The following is a 20,835-nucleotide window of genomic DNA, read 5'->3' as shown; positions in this document are numbered from 1 at the left end:
CAAGTTAGTAAGAACATAAAATTTTTGTTCTATTCTCAGACACAGTTTGAAAAATGTATATGTTAACAATTGTCTTTTTATTACCCTTGATTCATAGCACACTCTACTAATTGTTGTAAATGATTAAATCTATGGGCTCATGTTTAGTATTTGAATCATCTATTAACCAAAAAAAATCTATTTTTCTCTAAAACATCAAAAACTTAACTACAATTAATCTTGGATGAAGAAATTACCAAAGCAACATAATCTTAATATATTGCATAACAGAATTTGGCTGGACTGTAAATGTAAATTATATATAATTTACATTATATATAAATTATATTTCAATAAAACCAGGAAAAAAGAAGGCAAATTATAAAAGAAGTGCAAATGGCCAATAAAAATATGCAGATTTTCAACCTTATTAATAGTATAGAAGGGTAAACTAACACATCCAGGAGGTATCATTTTTTCATGCTCACATCAGCAAATGTTTAGATGAATGATAACATCCAGTGCTAAAGCAGGTATAGGATATGGGTGTTCTCAGAAGTGGGACAGGGAATGGCTTTGCCCTTTTGGTTAAGTCATGTGATACCACCTAATAAACTGTAAAATACACATATCCCTCGTCTTCATAACCATACTTTTGTGAATCTGCCTGGCAGAAATAAAGGCATTACTTAGAAGGTATTTATTGCAGCAATATTTAAAGAAAAAATTAGAAACAACTTGAATGTATCCATTGGCAAATAGCTAAATAAATTAAGGTCCATTCATATCAGGAAATATGTTCCTATTTTATAATGAATTGGATCTATATCCCTTGAGGGATACCCAAGCTATGTTGGTTAAAAAACAGGTTCCAGAGTCATGTGTATGATGCAATGCTGTTTTTCTTTTTGCTTTTTTAAAAAAGCTTATTAAAAAAAGAGAGAAAATTGTTTCACATAGATTTCTAATGTTTACAAGAGTATAAGGTATGGTTACCAGAAGTACTACAGTGTGATAAGGAGGGGATAATTGACATTTTCTGTATATACTTCTGCACTGTTTGACCTGACCTGATAAAGTGTATATATTTCTGTGGAAATGTTAAAGAGCCAATAAAGTAAAAAAAGAAAAACGTTTTTAGGGACACTGAAAATTTTCATTCTATTCAATATGTGTTAGTTACAGAAACTCTAAGGCTGTCCTTTTCCTACTCTGTCTATAGTTATTCCATCCATCTAGGCTGGATACTGATCAAAATTCAAGAAAAATAGATTAAGATTAAAAACTTGGCTCTCCAAAATTCCTTCCTACATATCACAGGAAGTTTTCTGCATCATAGCAGTTTCATAATTTCTGACACAGAGCAGGAGAGGCCTGGACAGGACACTCTACCCTGTCCAACATCTCCTGCTATTAGACTCTTCTGGACAGATGCCTCCTGGACATTTAAAAAACTGTACGTTGTTTCCCCAAATACTCAATTTAGTAAGCTAGTTGTGTGCCCCATCCTCTTGAAAAAGATGTAATCAGGTTAAGAAATTGGTCCAGATGCTTATTAAATAATTTTGGCTCCAAATGCTTTTTATAGCAAAACCAAAATATGGAATTCAATACTTTGAAAGAGAGGTTCTGGAGGGCGGCGATCATCGGTAGAGAATGTGTTCTAACACTGTCTGAGAGGTAGAGGAGAGAAAGGAGCTTCCTTACTCAAGAGGAACACAGGCAGTGTTCCATCTTTCCAAACCAGAAAGAGATCAAGGGCTGCCTGGGCTGCCGGAGTAGCCCACAGAAATCAGGACCAACATTTTTGGAGAACTACTTAATTCCAAGGACCCGGAAAGAATATTCTCTATTACATTTCAAAGGTGTATTTCCATGAAAACTTGATCGAAGAAGTATATCAAATTTGAGGAAACTGTGCCATCATTATCACTTATATGTGCAGAGAAGTCACTTCTTAAAGCAAAGAGCAGCAACACCAATCAAAGGAAACGTACAAATGCAAACATAATGGAACATCTATTACAAATCAGTATCAGCAGGTTTTTACTTGAAAAGTAAACTTTTTCAATAACTAATTTTGTGATCATATCTTAGTAAGATTAAAAAAAAAAGAAAAAAAAGAGGATGCCAGGATAGATAGAAATGGGAGTATTAGTTACTACTACTGCTTTGCTAACTTTTTGTCCTTGGTATTACACTAGCTTTTCTTCGTTTAGACATTCACTTATACTGACAATACTTAAAGACTGATTTTTCTCTCTTTTTTTTTTCTGGTCGTGCTGCACATTTTTTGGGATCTTAGTTCCCTGACCAGGATTGAACCTGGGCCCCAGCAGTGAAAGCGCCGAGTCCTAACCACTGGATTGCCAGATTTAAAGCCTTAAAGCCTGATTTTTTTCTTATTGGAGCTGAAAAAACATAAAACTAGAAGCTTGGTTGAAGGCTAGCCTTTTATTGTAATTTATTTTTTTCTTATTTAGCATCTTTGGAGGCTGTATTAGCTTTTTCAGCAATGGAAATTTAGCTACGTCTGGACTTAGTTCAGTGATAATTTCATTAGGAGGAAAAGATATAAGCTTGAGAAAACCTAATAAAACATTATCAAAAATAATATAATTATTATTAAAGTCAACAACAATAATAACAGCAACAAGCTAACAGTTATTGAGTATTTATTTTGGGTGCCAGGCACCCTGCTAAATATTTTATAGGCACTAGACCCATTTAAATATGTTCCAGTGTGTCTGGGACAGGCTTGTGTCTGTTATCCCACCATAATTATAATAGGTACCTCTTTTAACTCTCAAAAGTGTCACGGTCTACAATTTATAAGTGTATCGTCACCCTATTTGACACTCACAGTTACTGCATGAGGTCAGTTGCTTGGTCAGTCACACACCCACTCTTTCTTTCATTTGTTCATTGGCTCATTCATTCCAGTATGTAGAAAAAATTCTCCAACTAGTTATCAAACTTCTCAATATTTTTGAAGCAATGGATTTATGTTTACCTTAGAGGCCATGTCATGCAGAATTACTTGTACTCCACAGACTTATGAAAGGATTGCATAAGCCCTCCCAGAAAGGTTTTACACAATGTGCAGCCTGCAGGTGGCTATTACGGCAACCCCAGGGATAGACGTAAGGAGTTTGGTTTGACTTTTGAGCCAAGAAATTATAAAGTTCCTCTAGGTTATCTAAACTGCAGAGAGGAGCAAGCATCTGCTGTTTAAAAGAAGACAGGCTGCCCATTTCTGAAAATACATGACTATATTTGGAAGCCAAGGCCAAAGACACCCAACCAATTGTAAACCAGATGAAATTCCACTGGTGATTGTGGTAAGCAAATAGTTGGAAGGCTAAACACAGGGCAGGGCACCTTGGTCAAAGAAAGTACGTGGTTTCTAAATGACCACGCAGCACACTTGGGGAACTCTTCAAGGGGCTGGGGGAAAGGGGGTACCAGTGAGGAGGTGGTAATGTGAATCAGCCTCCCCGTGTCAACATGTGGCTGGGATGCTCTGTCTATGGGAAAGTGTCCATGGAAAGGCTCCAGCCCTTACGCCACTGCTTGGGGAACTTGCTGAGCTGAAGCCATAAGAATTGGACAAGTTGAAGACCACCCAGCATTTCTCGACAGTCTGTCCCCTGTGGATTAGCAGACATAATTTTCCAAACCAAATAAATTTTATTAGTTACTGAGGGAGAACATGCTATCACAAGTAAAATAAATAGCAAAGGAGTTCAGGCCTACTCGTGGAGCCGCTACCCTCAGCTTTCCATCTGAGCACTGCTGGTCGAGGAGGAGTGGCTATTCTCTAAGCAGGCCTCCTTCTCGCCAGTAATTTCTGAAGCAGCTTTGTGGGGTTTCACAGAGGATGCCGAGGGGCATTCTCCTTCTCATTACCTTTAATTCAACTCTTGCTGAAAAAGTAAGACTGGAAATACAAGTTGTTAAGATCATATTCTTCAATAAAATGTATGACTAAATAAATCAGAAATAGAGCTACCAAGGTGAAATGCAAAGAGCATTTTACTTAAAAGTAAATACTATGAATAATTGCTTTGGAGGGTAAAAAATGAAATTTGCTGGGGTGAGCCACTAGAACCTGCAGTGTGTACTCAGGTAAATGATGTGACGGACACATGCATGTGGAGCACACTTACCACATTATATAGACTTTCAGATTGATTATTATCCAATATCTTACATAAATAACAAAGATAACTGATCAGACTCCTCAGGAAGTTCAGACTCTTGGATAAATTTTGACATAAGTGTAAAGTAGACAGAAAAAAAGACTTCATATGCTTAACCATGAAAATTATGTTCTGACCTTTTTTTGAAGCATCAAATAATTTAACATTCTATATCTCTTTCTAAATCTTACCATAACAAATTCCTGAGTTATAACTTTCATAAAAAATGAAATTAAAATATACATTATAATTTTTAGGAATTATATGTAAAAAACAACAAATACTCTATTGGTAACTACTTCTTCTGAAAGAATGATGGCAGCTTTGAGGTTGTTCACTTTCCAAATGTAATAAATCAATTTGAAAATGGGAAGAAGATCCATTTACTACAGCATAAATAAATAAATGAAACCATTAGGAATAAGAAATGTCTAAAACCTATATGTGAAAAATATGTAAAAGACTCCTTAAGATCATGAAAGTAAACCTGAACAAAATGGAAAGACGTAAGTGTTCTTGAATAGGTGGATAGAAACCCTTAACATCATAAAGTTGTCCATTCTTCCTCGGTTAATCTACATATGTAACATGAGCCTCCCTCCAGATAACATGAGCTGACTTTCCTGGAGCTAGACAAAATGGTTTCAAAGTTTACTCAAAAGATAAGACAATCAAGAATTGCCAGAAAAACCCAGAAAAAGAAGAGAAATGAGTGGGAAATAGTCTTACTTTATATTAGAAAGACTCTGTTATTAAAACAAAGTGGTACTGATGTGTAAATGTATGATAGGCCAAAGAAACAGAACAGAAAATAATAAAACAGGCCTAAATGCATACAGAAATTAAGTACAACTCAATCCACGGGTAAGGAGGGCTAACTGTACTACCAACTGTACCCTGCCATTTTACATAAGGGACTTGAGCATCTGTGGATTTTGGTATCCATGGGCGTCCTGAAACCAATCCCCCATGGATACTGAGAGATGGCTGTATATGACTAAGGGAGCATCTTAAGTCAGTGGAGGGTTGACGGGGCGAATGCATCCTTTATCACACTCAAGGTGGTAGGATGCTCTGTAACCTGAAAGTGGGGAAAAGCAACAAAATTACTTCAAGAAATAATTTGCAAAACAAAAGGAACCTATAGATTGAAAGAGATTTGTGAACCCATCAACCAAATGCAATGTGTGGACTTTGGACTCTTAATTCCAAAAAACCAAACAGGAGAATTTGTTCTCTGCCTAAATACGTGGTGATGATCATGAATCAGTGTCAATTTTAAGATATAATAATGGTACTGTAGTTAATGTTTTTAAAAAATGTGCTATATAGAGACTTCTGGTTTCCCATTCTGCATGTCAGGAGCTTGTAAGTCACCACTTTGTCCTAACAAAAGTAAAAAGCAGAACAGACTGAAAAATCAACAACTCTTCTTGCATCCTTAAGAGAAGGGAGGACACAGGGCAAACCTTGGTCCCCGAGACTGGAGATAACAGGAAAGCGAATACAGGGAATCATAGCTGACTGGAGCAGAGGTCCACAAGTAGAAACCACCACAGGCACGAGTGCTGGGTAGGAAAACCTGAACTGGAATTAGCAAATGGCTGGAGGGTCACTGTGAACAACTCGGAAAGTTAAAAACTCCAGGGAGACTCAGTCCTAGAGGGGCCCCCACAATATTGTGAGATTTACCTCCAGGAGTTCCCACCAGGTTCACATAGTAAATATCAGAGAAAAAGTCACCCCTGCTTTAGGCAGAAAGAGGGGAAAGGGAATCACTTTTAAATACAACAGAGCTCTCTGTTTTTCTTAACAAGGCCTGACCTCAGGAGTATTATCAGAGCCTAACTGACCAGGCGGAAAGGAAATAACCACTTCCAGACAGCTCTAGGCATACTATCCCACTTAAGAGGAAGAAAAAACTGAGAAAAACTTATGAAGTTCCCAGTGCAGAGGCACAGACTCACTGAAAGACTGAGACCTAATCATAAGACTATAGAACACTTCCTCTCCCCTCACATCTCATCACCACATTACAAAAAGCCTATTTACAGCAGTTCCTTTTACTTAGTACACATCTTGTCCAGCTATTAAGAAAAAAATTACTTGACGTACCAAAAGGGGAAAGAAACACAATTTGAAGAGACAGAGGAAGAATCAGAACCAGACACGGCAGAGATGTTGGAATTATCAGACTGGAAATTAAAAAGAACTATGATTAACATGCTAAGGGCTCTGATGGATAAAGTAGACAGCATGCAAGAACAGATGGGCAATGTAAGCAGAGAGATGGAAATACTAAGAAAGAACCAAAAAAGAAATATGAGAGATAAAAAAATACTGTAAAAGAAATGAAGAATGCCTTTGATGAGCTTATTAGTAGACTTGGTGGGAAAAGAAATCTCTGACCTAGAGGATATATGAATGGAAACCTTGCAATCCGAAAAGCAAAGATGACAAAGACTGAAACAAACCAGAACAGAATTTCCAAGGGATGTGGTACAGCTACAAAATACAGCATATGTGTAATGGGTCTAACAGAAGAAGAAAGAGAAAAAGGTACAGAAGAAATATTTGAAATGATAATGACTGAGACTTTTCCCAAATTAATGTCAGACACCAAATCACAATTCCAGGAAGCTCAGAGAACACAAGCAAGATTAATGCCAAAATCCTACACCTAGGCATATCATTTTTCAACTACCAAAAAAAAAATTAAAGATAAGGAAAAACCCTGAAAGAAGCCAGAGGAGAAGAAATATCTTACCTATAGAGGAACAGAGATAAGATTACATCCAACTTCTCAGAAACCATGCAAGCAAGCAGAGGGTAAAATGACATACAAAAGTGTTGAGAGAAAAAACCCACCATGTAGAATTCTGTACCCTGTGAAATTATCCTTCAAAAGTGGAGAAGAAATAAAGGCTTTCTCAGACAAATGAAAATTGAGAGGATCTGTTGCCAATACACCTGCTTTGTAAGAAATGTCGAAAGAAGTTCTTTAGGAAGAAGGAAAATAATAGAGGTCAGAAACTCAGAACTACATGAAGAGCATTGAAGAAGAAATAACTGAAGACAAAATAAAAACTTTTATTTTTCCTATTCTTAATTGAGGTAACAGATAATTGTTTGCTCAAAAATAATAATATGAACAATGTACTCAATTATGTATGTTTATGTGTATGTATATGCTTACGTATGCTCATATGTATGTGAAACGAATGACAACAATGGTATAAGGAAGGAGAGGGAGGAATTAGGATTATTTTTTTATTATAAGGTATTGGATTTGGATTAGCTGCCGATGTATATTGCAAACTCCAGGGCAAACACTAAAAAAGTTAAAAAAAAGAAGTGTAAGAAATATGCCAAGAAAGGAGATAAAATAAGATCACATAAAATGTTCAGTTAGAACCACCAAAGGCAGAAAAAGGGTAGAAGACAAAAAGAGGAACAAATAGCAAGGACAACAAATATAAAGCAGTAATAAATATAATAGATATTAGTCCAACTATAACAATAATCACTTTGAACCTCAATGGTCTAAATGCATCAATTAAAAGACTGAGATTGACAAAGTGTTATCAAAACAAGACCCAGCTATACCTTGTCTACAAGAAACCTATGTTAAATATAAAAACGCATGTAGATTAAAACTAAATGGATGGGACTTCCCTGGTGGCACAGTGGTTAAGAATCCACCTGCCAATGCAGGGGACACTGGTTCAATACCTGGTCTGGGAAGATCCCACATGCCGTGGAGTAACTAAGCCCGTGTGCCACAACTACTGAGCCTGCTCTCTAGAGCCCGTGAACTACAACTACTGAATCCTCCTGCCACAACTACTGAAGCCCACGTGCCTAGAGCCTGTGCCCTGCAACAAGAGAAGCCACCACAATGAGAAGCATGTGCACTGCAACGGAGAGTAGCCCCCACTCACCGCAGCAAGAGGAAGCCTGCGCACAGCAACAAAGACCCAGTGCAGCCAAAAATAAATAAATAAAATAAATTAAAAAAAAAAAAGACAACAACTAAATGGATGGAGAAAAATATACCACGCTAACACTAATCAAAAGAAAGCAGGAGTAGCTATATTAATTTCAAATACAGCAGACTTCAAAGCAAGGAAAGTTATCAGGAATATGTAGCTCATTACATAATGAAAAGGGGTTCAATTTTCCAAGAAGATATAACAATCCTTAACTTGTATGGGCCTAACAACAGACTGTCAAATTATGTGAGGAAAAAAACTAATAGAAGTGTAAAGAGAAATAGATGAATCTACTATCATAGCTGGAGACTTCAACATCCCACTATCAAAAATGGACTGATCCAGCAGCCAGAAAATCTATAAGAACATAGCTGAATGCAACAAAACCATCAATCAAGTGAATATGATTGTCATCTATAGACTACTTTATCCAACCACAGCAGAACACACATTCTTCTTAAGCTCACATGGAACATTCACCAAAACAGACCATATTCTGGGCTATAAAACATACCTTAACAAATTTAAAAGAACAAAAGTCATATAATGTCTGTTCTCAGACCACAATGGAATTAAATTAGGAACCAATAACAGAATGTTAACTTGAAAATCTCAAATAATGTGGAGATTTAATAACATAGTTCTAAGCAACACACAAATCAAAGAAGAAACCTCCAGAGAAATTTAAAATTATTTTAAACTAAATGAAAATGAAAACATAACTTATCAAAATTTGTGGAATACAGTGAAGCAGTTCTTAGAGGGAAATTTATAGCACTGAATATATATTTAGAAAAAAAAGAAATATCTAAGATGAATAATCCAAGTTTCCAACTCAGGTAACTAGAAAAAGAAGAGCAAATTCAATCTAAAGTAAGTAGAAGAAAAAATAGAATTAGAGCTGAAATCAAATGAAAATGCAAACAGGAAATCAATAGAGAAAATAAATGAAACCTAAAGGTGGTTATGGAAAAGACCAATAAAATCAACTAGCCAGGCTAACTAAGAAAAAAGAGAGGGCACAAACTACTAACTCCAGAAATGAAAGAGGAGACATCACTGCAGATCCTAAGGCATCAAAAGGACAGTAAATGAGTACTCTGAACAAGTTTATGCCAACGAATTTGATACCCTAAGTGAAATGGACCAAATACTTGAAAGACACAATCTGCCAAAACTCACACAAGAAGTAAAAGACTAAATGAGTAGGGCTACATCTCTTAAAAGAAATGGAATGAATAAGTAATAACCTTTCAAAACAGAAAGCACCAGGCTTGGATGAATTCACTGGTGAATTCTGCTAAACATTTAAGGACAAAATTATACCAATTCTTTACAATCTCTTTTGGAGGACAGACGCTGAGGGAATACTTCCTAACTCATTCTATGAGGCCAGAATTACACTGATACTGAAAGCAGACAAAGACATTACAAGCAAAGAAAACTTAGAGACCAATATCTCTGATGATCATAGATGCAAAAATTCTCAACAAAATACTAGAATCCAACAATGTATAAAGAATTAAATATCATGCTCAAGTGGAATTTGTCCCAAATATGCATGGCTGGTTCGACTTTTGAAAATCAATCAATTAATATAATTCATTACATCAATAGGCTAAAAGGAAAAATCACATGATCATATCAGTAAATGCAGAAAAAGCATTTGATAAAATCCAAACCCATTCAATATAAAAACTTTCAGTAAACTAGGACTAGAGAGGCACTCCCTCAAATTGATAAAGAATATCTACAGAAACCCTACAACTAATAATCATAATAATTGTAAGAAACTTGAAGCTTGCCCACTGAGTTCAGGTACAAGTCAAAGATATTCCCTTGCACCATACTTTTTCAACTTCATTATAAAGTCTAGCTAATGAAGTAAGAACAGAAAAGGAAATAAAAGCTATACAGATTGGGAAGAAAGAAAGAAAACTGTCAGGACTTCCCTGGTGGTGCAGTGGTTAAGAATCCGTCTGCCAACGCAGGGACATGTGTTTGAGCCCTGGTCCGGGAATATCCCACATGCCGTGGAGCAACTAAGCCCGTCTGCCACAACTACTGAGCCTGCACTCTAGAGCCCGCGAGCAACAACTACTGAAGCCCGCGTGCCTAGAGCCTGTGCTCCACAACAAGAAGCCCGCGCACCGCAACAAAGAGTAGCCACCGCTCGCTGCAACTAGAGAAAGCCTGCACAGCAACGAAGACCCAACACAGCCAAAAATTATTTTAAATAAAAATAAAAATAAATAAATAAATAAAACTGTCTTTGTTCACAGATTAACTGATTATCCATGTAGAAAATCCAAAATAATTGATTAAAAAACTGGAACTAATAAGCAATTATAGAAAAGTAGCAGGATACAAGTTAAAATACAAAAGCCAATCACCTTCTTATATACCAGCAGTGAACAAGTGGAGTTTGAAATTAAAAAGAAGATACCAAGTACCTCCCAAGTTAAATAATTATGTATAAATTTTACAAAGTATGTACAAGGCCTAGATTAGAAAAAATACGAAACTCTGATGAACAAAATCAAAGAAGAACTACATAAATGGAGGATATCCATGGATAGGAAGACTCAATATTGTCAAGATCTCAGTTTTTCCCAATTTGACCTATAGATTCAATGAAATCTCAATCAAAATCCCAACAAGTTATTTTGTGGATATCAACAAACCGATTTTAAAGTTTATATGGAGAGGCAAAAGACCCAGAATAGCCAATACAATACTGAAGGAGAAGAGAAAAGCTGGAGGACTGACACCACCTGACTTCAAGATTTACACAAAGCTAGAGTAATCAAGACAGTGTGATATTGATAAATAGACCACTGCAACAGAGAGACCAGAAATACCTAAGTAGAGTCAATTGATTTTTGATAAAGGAGCAAAGGTAATACAGTAAAGATTGTCTTTTCAACACATGGACGTCCACATGCAAAAAATCTGATTCTAGACACAGACCTTATACCCCTCATAAAAATTAACTCAAAAATGGATCCTAAATCTAAATTTAAACTACAAACTATAAAACTCCTATAAGATAACATAGGAGAAAACCTAGATGATTGAGTTTGGCGATGGTGATGACCTTTTAGATTAAAAAAAAAAAAAAAATCCATGAAAGAAAGAATTGATAAGCTAAACTAATGAGAGAGAGAGAGAGAGCGCTCAAATCTCAAATAAATAAAATGATAAATAAAAGAGGAAACATATTACAACTGACACCATACAAATACAAATGATCATAAGAGACTATTATGAAAAATTATACACCAACAAATTGGACAACCTAGAAGAAATGGATAAATTCCTATAAACATACAACCAACCAAGACTGAATCGTGAAGAAATAGAAAATCTGAACAGAATAATTACTAGCAAGGAGATTGAGACAGTATTCAAAACTTGCCAACAAAGAAAAGTCCACCCAGATGGCTTCACTGGTGAATTCTACCAGACACTTAAAGAACTAATATCAATCCTCCTCAGTCTTCCAAAAAAAAACAGAAGAGGGAGAACACTTCCAAACTCATTTTATGAGGGCAGCACTACTCAGATACCAAAACCAGACAAGAATACCACAAGGAAGGATAATTATAGGTCAATATCCCTCGTGAATATTGATGCAAAAATCTTCAACAAAATATTAGCAAAACAAATTCAACAATACATTAAAAAGATCACGTACCATGAATGATATTGTGATTTATAATAAGATACGTATTTGGCCTTGGACCCCATTCCTGACACAGAGCTCCTAAAACCCTTGGAATTTCCTAAGTGAAGAGAGCTATTAAGGTATCTATTGTTATGTTAATGAGGTGACTTTTAGACTTCACTTAAGGGTAGGGGCTGGTTGCCAAGAGAACCAACCATGTGACTAGAGGATGGGAATTTTCAGTCCCATCCCACTAACCTCCAGGGAGGCGAGAAGGGTCTGGAGATTGAATCACTTGCCAATAGCCAATGGTTTAATCAGTCATGCCTATTAATGAAGCCTCCCTTAAAACCCAAAAGGATGGTGTTTGGAGAGCTTCCAGGGTGGTAAACATGTGGAGATCAGGGGAGAATGGCACACCTTGAGAGGGCAAGAAAGCACTGCACCCTTTCCCCATACCTTGCCCTATGCATTTCTTCCATCTGGCTGTTGCTGAGTTACATCTTTTTATAATAAACCAGTAATCTAGAAAGTAAAATGTTTCCCTGAGTTCTGTGAGCCATTCTAGCAAATTAATCAAAGCCAAGGAGGGAGTTGTGGGAACCCCCAGTTTGTAACCAGTTAGTCAGAAGCATAGGCAAAAACCTGGGCTGGCAACTACATCTGAAGTGGAAGGTGGTCTTGTGCAACTGGGCCCTTTACCTGTGCAATCTGATGCTATCTCTGATAATATCAGAATTGAGCTGAATTCTCGAATAGCCTGCTAGTGTCAGAGAACTACTTATTGGTGTGGGGAAACCTACACACAAACACACACACACACACACACACACACACACACACACATACACACACACACACACACACACACACACACGTTGGAATTGGGTCCAGGGGCCTAATTTGTTGACCAAGTGGGATTTATACCTAGAATACAAGGATGGTTCAACATCCACAAATCAATCAATGTGACATACCACATTAACAAACTGAAGGATAAAAAAAATCTTATCATCTCAATAGATGTAGAAAAAGCATTTGGCAAATTTCAATATCCATTTATGATGAAAACTCTCAAAAAAACAGGTATAGAAGGCAAATAGCTCAACATAGTAAAGGCCATATATGACAAGCACACGGCTGACATCATATTCAACATTGAAAAAGTGAAAGCTTTTCCTCTAAGAATGCCCACTCTTGCTGCTTTTATTCAACATAGTACTGGAAGCCCTAGCCAGAGCAATTAGGCAAGAAAGAGAAGTGAAAGGCATTCAAATCTGAAAAGAAGTAAAACTGTCTCTATTTGCACATGACAGGAGATACACACACAAACACACACACACACACACATACACACACACACAAGACTTCACAAAAAAACCGCTACAACTAATAAACAAATTCAGTAAAGTTGTAGGACACAAAATCAATACAAAAATCAACTGTTTCTAAACATTAACAATAAATTATCTAAAAAAGAAATTAAGAAAACAATCACATTTACAATTGCATCAAAAAGGCTAAAATACCTAGGAATAAATTTAACCAATGAGGTTAATGATCTGTTCACTGAAAACCATAAGATTTTGAGGAAAGAAACTGAAGAAGACACAAATAAATGAAAATATATACTGTGCTCATGGATTGGAAGACAATATTGTTAAAATGTCCATACTACCCAAAGCAATCTACAGATTCAATGCAATCCCTATCAAAATTCTAATGCTATTTTTCACAGAGACAGAAGAAATAATCCTAAAATTTGTATGGAAACACAACCCTGAATAGGCAAAGCAATCTTGAGAAAGAAGAACAGGCTGGAGGTATCGTAAGTCCTGATTTCAAACTATATTACAAAGCTATAATAATCAAAACAGTATGGCACTGGTATACACACATAGATCAGTATACACACACATAGATCAGAACAGAGAGCCCAGAAATTAACTCACACATATATGGATCAACTAAGTTACAACAAAGGAGGCAAGAGGGGCTTCCCTGGTGGCGCAGTGGTTGAGAGTCCGCCTGCCGATGCAGGGGACACAGGTTCGTGCCCCGGTCCGGGAAGATCCCACATGCCGTGGAGTGGCTAGGCCCGTGAGCCATGGCCGCTGAGCCTGCGCGTCCGGAGCCTGTGCTCCGCAATGGGAGAGGCCACAACAGTGAGAGGCCCATGTACCGCAAAAAAAAAAAGAAAGAAAAAGAAAAGGAGGCAAGAATATACAATGTGGAAAGAATAGTTGCTTCAATAAATGATACTGGGAAAACTGAATAGCCACACGCAAAAAAATGAAACTGGACCCCTATCTTATACCAAACACAAAAATCAACTCAAAATGGATTAAGGAAATGAATGTTAAGCCCTAAAACCATAAAACTCCTAAAAGAAAATATAGGGGATAAGAACGACATTAGTCTTGGCAATGACACTTTTGATTTGACATCAAAAGCAAAGGTGACAAAAGCAAAAATAAATAAATGGGACTACATCAAACTAAAAAGCTTCTATACTGCAAAAAGCTTCTAAACCATCAACAAAGTGAAAAGGCAACCTACAGAAGGGAAGAAAATATTTGCAAATCATATGTCTGATAATGAGTTAATATCCAAAATATATAAAGAACTCATATAACTCAACAGAAAACAAACCCCAAACAATCTGATTAAAAAATGGGCAGAGCATCCAAATAAACATTTTTCCAAAGAAGATATGCAAATGCCCAACAGGTACATGAAAAGGTACTCAACATCACTAATCACCAGGGAAATGCAAATCAAAACCAAAATGAGATACCACCTCACACCTATTAGAATAGCTACCACCAAAAAGACGAGAGATAATAAGCGTTGGTGAGAATGTGGAGAAAAGGGAACCCTTGTGCACAGTTGGTGGGAATGCAAATTGGTGCAGCCACTATGGAAAACAATATGGTGGTTCTTCAAAAAATTAAAACTGTAACTACCACATGATCCAGCAATCCCACTTCTGGGTATATATTCAAAGGAACAGGAAAGGAACAGGAAAACAGGACATCAAATAGATATCTGCACTCCCACGTTTATTATGGTATATTCATAATAGCCAAGATATGAAAACAACCTAAGTGTCTATCGATAGATGAATAAATAAAGAAGATATGATATATATACATATATATCTAGTTATATATATGCTATATATACATAGTGTGTGTGTATATATACACATATACACAAAATCGGCTATTATTTAGCCATGAGAAAGAAGGAAATCCTTGGCTGTGACAACATGGATGGATACTGAGGGCATTATGCTAATTGAAATAAGTTAGAAAGAGAAACACAAGTATGATATCACTTTATGTGGAATCTAAAAAAGCTGAACTCATAGAAACAGAGACTAGAATGATGGTTATTAGGGACTGGTGGGGTGGGAGAAATGGGAATATGTTGATCAAAAAGTACAAACTTCCAGTTATAAGTTCTGAGGATCTAATAATGTACAGGACGGTGATTATAGTCAATAATACTGTATTGCATATTTGAAAGTTGCTAAGAGAGTGGATCTTAAATGTTCTCATCACAAAAAAAGAAATGGTAATCCTGTGATGTGAGGGAGGTGTTAACTAACACTATGGTAGTAGTCATTTTGCAATATAAAAGTGTACATCTTAAACATATGCAATGTTATATGTCACTTATATCTCAATAAAGCTAGGAAAAAATAAAATATAATAAATTAATATAAATTCTGATATTTTCTCTTGTGCCTACATGGAAACATAACAAGAAGCAAGTGCTTTTTTGTCTTATTTGGTAATAATATTAAACATTTTTTTAAACTTTCCTAAATTTTATCCAAATTATTGTAGATATAAATACATTTTATGTTTCATATATTTTTACAAATTTTATATAACATATTTTTAGATTTATTTTATAATTTAATATTTTATTCAAAAATAAAATTTATTTATAATATATTTTCTTATATTAAAAATGGACCCCTGGCTTTACAAAGGAGAATTAAGAGATTTCTCTTCTCATCTCACAGGTGTTTCATCAGGAAAAGATGAAATCAAAACGTCAGAGATTTCTCTGACTTGTGAGAGTGGGACATCTACTCCAAAGTAATGCGCTAAACTGTAAATGAAAAACAAATATGAGGAAAGTTATTTCTCCCTTGGCTTTATAGATGTTAATAATTTACTTTACTGTGTCTTATTCAATTGAATGTTTTCAAATACTATTATACTGCTAATTAATTGCAGCAGCAACTTGAGACCAATCATTCAGAATCTAAACAAAAAGGAATTAAATAATTCAAATGTGTATGTGATAAGTTAATATTTCATCAACAGAACTGTACTTCTGCCTTAAAATTGAATCTCTAGATATGGCTGGACAAGTTGTGTTGCTTGTATTCATCTGGTATTAGCACCAACTAAGGACAGGAGTTTTTTTTAGGTGAACTTGGCAATACACACGTGGTACAGAAATACTTGAAGTGCTGAATAAATATTTTGAATCCCATGGTTCTCCTAGAACAACTGTGTTGACATATGCATTCATAGTGCAAAAGCAATAGTGAGTAAAACTGCTATGCCTAACACAAATCAAAGAAGGGACAGTAGTCACTGTATTCTTTACTACTACATACTCACAGTAAAAACACTGCCAGTTTCACATAAAAATGCATTTCATGAAAAATATTAATATAAAATATTGATTTCATTAAATTTTACCCTTGAGGATACTTTCAATTAAAAACATTCTGTGTGGTGAAAAGGTATGCATAAAGCATTTCTGCTACATACCAAAAAACGATGATTGTCTAGAGGAGAAGCACTTGAGCAACTTGCTGAGCTATAAGATCAACTAGCCACTTTTTTCCTTCTTGGAAATTTACTTGAAAAAAATCACTGGCAGACAAACAATCGTTATTCAGACTTGAGTATTTGGCACATACTTTCTCAAAAATTAGAGAAGTGACCCTAGCACACTAAGGAAAACAACTGACAGTATTTATAACCAATGATAAATTTGAGTTTTTAAGCTCAGAAATTAGAATCTTGGAAAATTTGCTTTCACCAATGTGAGCTTTACAGCTTCCCAACACTTATAAGACATTTCTGATGAGACTGGTGGTGAATGAATGTAAATTTTGATAGTATAAAGTGAAATATGTCAATGTTTGGAAGATCTGCCTAACTTAATGAACCAATATTTTCCAAATGAACCATGTATGAAGCTATAAAATAAGATCCGTTAAAAATGCAAGACAGACCAATTGGTTTTAATGTAACAGCATGAAGAGCTCATTGATATAATTTCAGATTCCACATTGCAACTAACCTTTAAAAAACCACCATTTTCAATTTTTGGTGATGTATCCATGTCGAATATCCACAATTACCTGAGATGGCTATTAAAATATGTCTTTAACAAGTACATAACTGTGTGAAGCTGGATTTTCTTCATATACCTCTACCAAAAAAACATATTGCATCAGACTGAATACAGAAATATCTGTGAGAACCTAGCTCTCTTCTTTTAAGTCAAACAATAAAGAGGTTTGCAAAAATGTGAAAACAATGCCACTCTTGTTAGACAATTTTTTTCTTGGAAAAGGTCACTGTTTTTCATTAAAAATACGCTATTTGTATTAACATGTAATCAATTTATTGTTATTTTAAAATGAAGTGATAAATATTTTTTAAACTTTTGTTTTAATTTCAAATATGGTAAATATTGATAGACAGAACCCACATTTTTTAGAAAGCTCATTGAGATCCTCAATAATTTTTAGGAATGTAAAGTGGTACTGAGACCAAAACATTTGAAAATTGCATTTCCAACATACTAAAGTATTCTAAGAAAAGGAAAAACAAAATTGAATGATAAGGTAGATGGTCATCACTTACAGCAAAAAAGCCTCATTCACAGCATCACAGAACTCAGGCCAGAGCACTTCCTGAGGTTCATGTCCATGGTAGGTGAGCAGAGCCTCTACCAATGGTTCAAAATCTGGCAGAGTAACAAGTGGGACACAAACTCGTGACAGGGACCTTACTCGTTCAGGAGCCATTCTATGGAATAAATAAAATGAGAAATAAGTACCCAAATCTTACAGCCACATGTACTGATAGTTAAAGGCATATAAAATCTTCATGTTAAAAAGGTTCATGACAGGTCATTTGCTTTGCCCCTCATATAAAAAGGGGTACCCTAACACCATCTATGAACTCTATTCTCTTACATAGTTCTCTAGGAAGAAACCCTTTAGCTGCAGTTCCCATTTTGATCTCTCTCATTGTCAGGACTGTGGCTTAACCCTCTACAGGCACCTCCCGCTTACCATGCCCAAAATAGAACTTGAATTCCTTCCCCAAATGTTCTCTTCCCCCAGTGCTCCCTATCTCATTTGCTCAAGCCCAAACCCTTGAAGTCCATCCTTGATTCCTCCTTTTTCTCTCCTGCCCCTTATCTGATCCAGTGGTTAATACCATTAGTTCATTTCATTACTTCTCTACACATCCATCACTACCGCCTAATTCACCATCACCTCCAGCGTGGGTTACTGTAGGGCCCTCCTAATTTTCTCCCTGCTTCTGCCCTCACCTGTCTTGTCTCTCTCTGGAACAGGTCCAGACCCCTTAAAAATTCAGATCACTTCACTTGTCTGCTCAATGGCTTTCCACCTCACACAAAGAACAAGCCAAGTCTTATATTAGTTGCCAAGGACTTCCATGGTGGGGCTCCCTCTGTTTCTCTGGCTTTATCTCTTTCCACTCGTACCTTGCCCATTCTGCTCTGGCCTTTCCAGCCTCTGACTACTCCAGATAAGTTCCTGTTGTTCATTCTGCCTGGAACACATGGTTAGCTCCTTCATCTTGTATAGGTCTCAGCTCAAATCTTGCTTTATGTAGGGGAGTTCCCTGACCATCCCATATAAATGCACTGGCTAATATGGTAGCAATCAACCACATATGGCAACTTAAACTTAAACTAACTGGAATGAAATGAAACTTAAATTCCATTCCTCAGTTGCACTAGTACAGATCAAGAGTTCCAACAGCTACATGAGGCTAGTGGTTTACTGTATCAGACAGTGCAAATTCACAAGGCTTGTCCATTACTGCAGAAAGCTCCACTGACAGCACAACTAAACATATAAGTGTCCTCTTATCTCACTGTGTTCTTCTCTCTCTTACCCTGTTTTACTTTTCTTCACAGTACTTTTCATCACCTGACCTATAATGTATTTGCTTGTTTATTGTTCATGGTCTGTTTCTTCCTGCTAGGACATCCACTCTGTAAGGGCAGGCACTTTTCCTATTTTGCTCACTCCTCTATTCCTAGTATGTAGGGACAACTCCTACTTATAGCTCCAGAAACAGATATTAAATGAATAAATGAACAACTAGAAACCAGGAAGATGAAAGTTTGGGATATATGCTATTAGATCATTCTCTAGGTATCTTCATATAAAACCATAAATCTACAAATTTAGTCTTTTTTTGTGAAACAAATGAAACCACAATATAGAACATATAGCTGTCACTCATTTTTTTTTTACTTGTTGCCTATTTTTAAAATATATGTGTTTTGTATTTTAACAATATCTCCATTTATGGGCATTTAGGTTGTTTCTAATTTTTCACTATGAAATACTGCTGCAGCAGTATCCTTGCACATGCCTGTTTGTGCCCCCATGTGAACATCTGCATATTGAACTGCTTTCCAAAAGACTACCAATTTACTTTTCTACCCCTGACAGTGATATTATTCTGGATATTTTTACTTCTTCCTAATCTGGGCAAAAATTATCCCATTGTTTTCATCTGCATTTCCCTGATTTTTTTTTTTTTTTTTTTTTGCGGTACGCGGGCCTCTCACTGTCGTGGCCTCTCCCGTTGCGGAGCACAGGCTCCGGACGCGCAGGCTCAGCGGCCATGGCTCACGGGCCCAGCCGCTCCGTGGCATGCGGGATCTTCCCAGACCGGGGCACGATCCCGTGTCCCCTGCATCGGCAGGCAGACTCTCAACCACTGCGCCACCAGGGAAGACCCCCTGATATTTTTTGAGATTGAATATTTGTGTGTTCCCCACTTGTATTTCTGCTTCAGTGAATTTGTTTTTGAATTTTTGTATATTTGTCCTATTTATTCATCTAATAAATATTTTTGAACCCTTACTATATTCCAACCTGTTTGCAGTGGTAGTGCTACAGAAGCAAAGACAAGACAAAGCTTAGTAATGAAAAGCATAAAATGCCAGATGATATCAAGTGCCATAATGAAAGTAAAGTACACTGAGGGGTAAGAGAGGGCAAGAATTTACTGAGGGGAGCATTTGAGCAGAGATCTAAAGGAAGTGTATGAACAAACCATATATGTACGCGGGAGAAGGATGTCACAGGCAGATGCAAAGCAAACACGAAGACCTGGAGTATCTAAGTACAACAGAGTCCAAGGTGGCAAGTCCACAGTGAATGTGGCGGTGGGGGTGGGGGAGAAGACAGGTTTTGAAGAGACCAGTGTAAGAACCTGGGATGTTAGTCTTTTTTTTTTTAACTTATTTTTTAGTTTTATCAAACTTACAGATACAACTACCTTAAATAGTCAAATAGCTCTTCAAAGCTTATGAAAAAACAGCAGCTTTTGAACAAGCACTCCCACTCCCATTTTCTGATCTCAGAGGCAACCATTTTCAAGTCTAACTCATGCTTTAGATATTTAATGTTTTTTCCTGTGGGTTTAGTGATATTATTTGGCTTGCTTGTTTGCTTTTTTCTTGGCACTGATGATTATTTTAATGCTAAACTCCCGCCCAAGTATGTAATCTCCTTGCAATACGTTCAAACATATCTGATATTCTGCCATTTTCATCTTAAAAGAAATTTCTCTTAGAACCTTCTGACCTATTCCAATCTGAACAGGTTGCTTTTTACTCCCTTTGTACAGTTATCTTGGGACCTCTACCATAGGGATTTCTTTCACTTCTCTCCTGG

General features: G+C 36.4%; 1 protein-coding gene across 1 annotated transcript in view; it reads right to left on the bottom strand.

Moving 5' to 3' along the window:
• The window catches only part of FANCC (FA complementation group C), a 260,779-nt gene that overhangs the window by 40,193 nt on the left and 199,751 nt on the right, over window positions 1-20,835 (bottom strand). Inside the window, exon 8 of the mRNA XM_027094153.1 lies at window positions 17,747-17,911. Coding sequence (XP_026949954.1) covers window positions 17,747-17,911 — 165 coding nt within the window. The remainder of the gene's footprint in view (window positions 1-17,746; window positions 17,912-20,835) is intronic.

This window comes from Aethalodelphis obliquidens, unplaced genomic scaffold (genome assembly GCF_003676395.1).
Source record: "Aethalodelphis obliquidens isolate GAN/ISIS:26980383/991018 unplaced genomic scaffold, ASM367639v1 scaffold88, whole genome shotgun sequence".
NCBI lineage: Eukaryota > Metazoa > Chordata > Mammalia > Artiodactyla > Delphinidae > Aethalodelphis > Aethalodelphis obliquidens.
The sequence above is the reverse complement of the archived record's forward strand: the minus strand, read 5'-3'. Positions and strand labels throughout refer to the sequence as shown.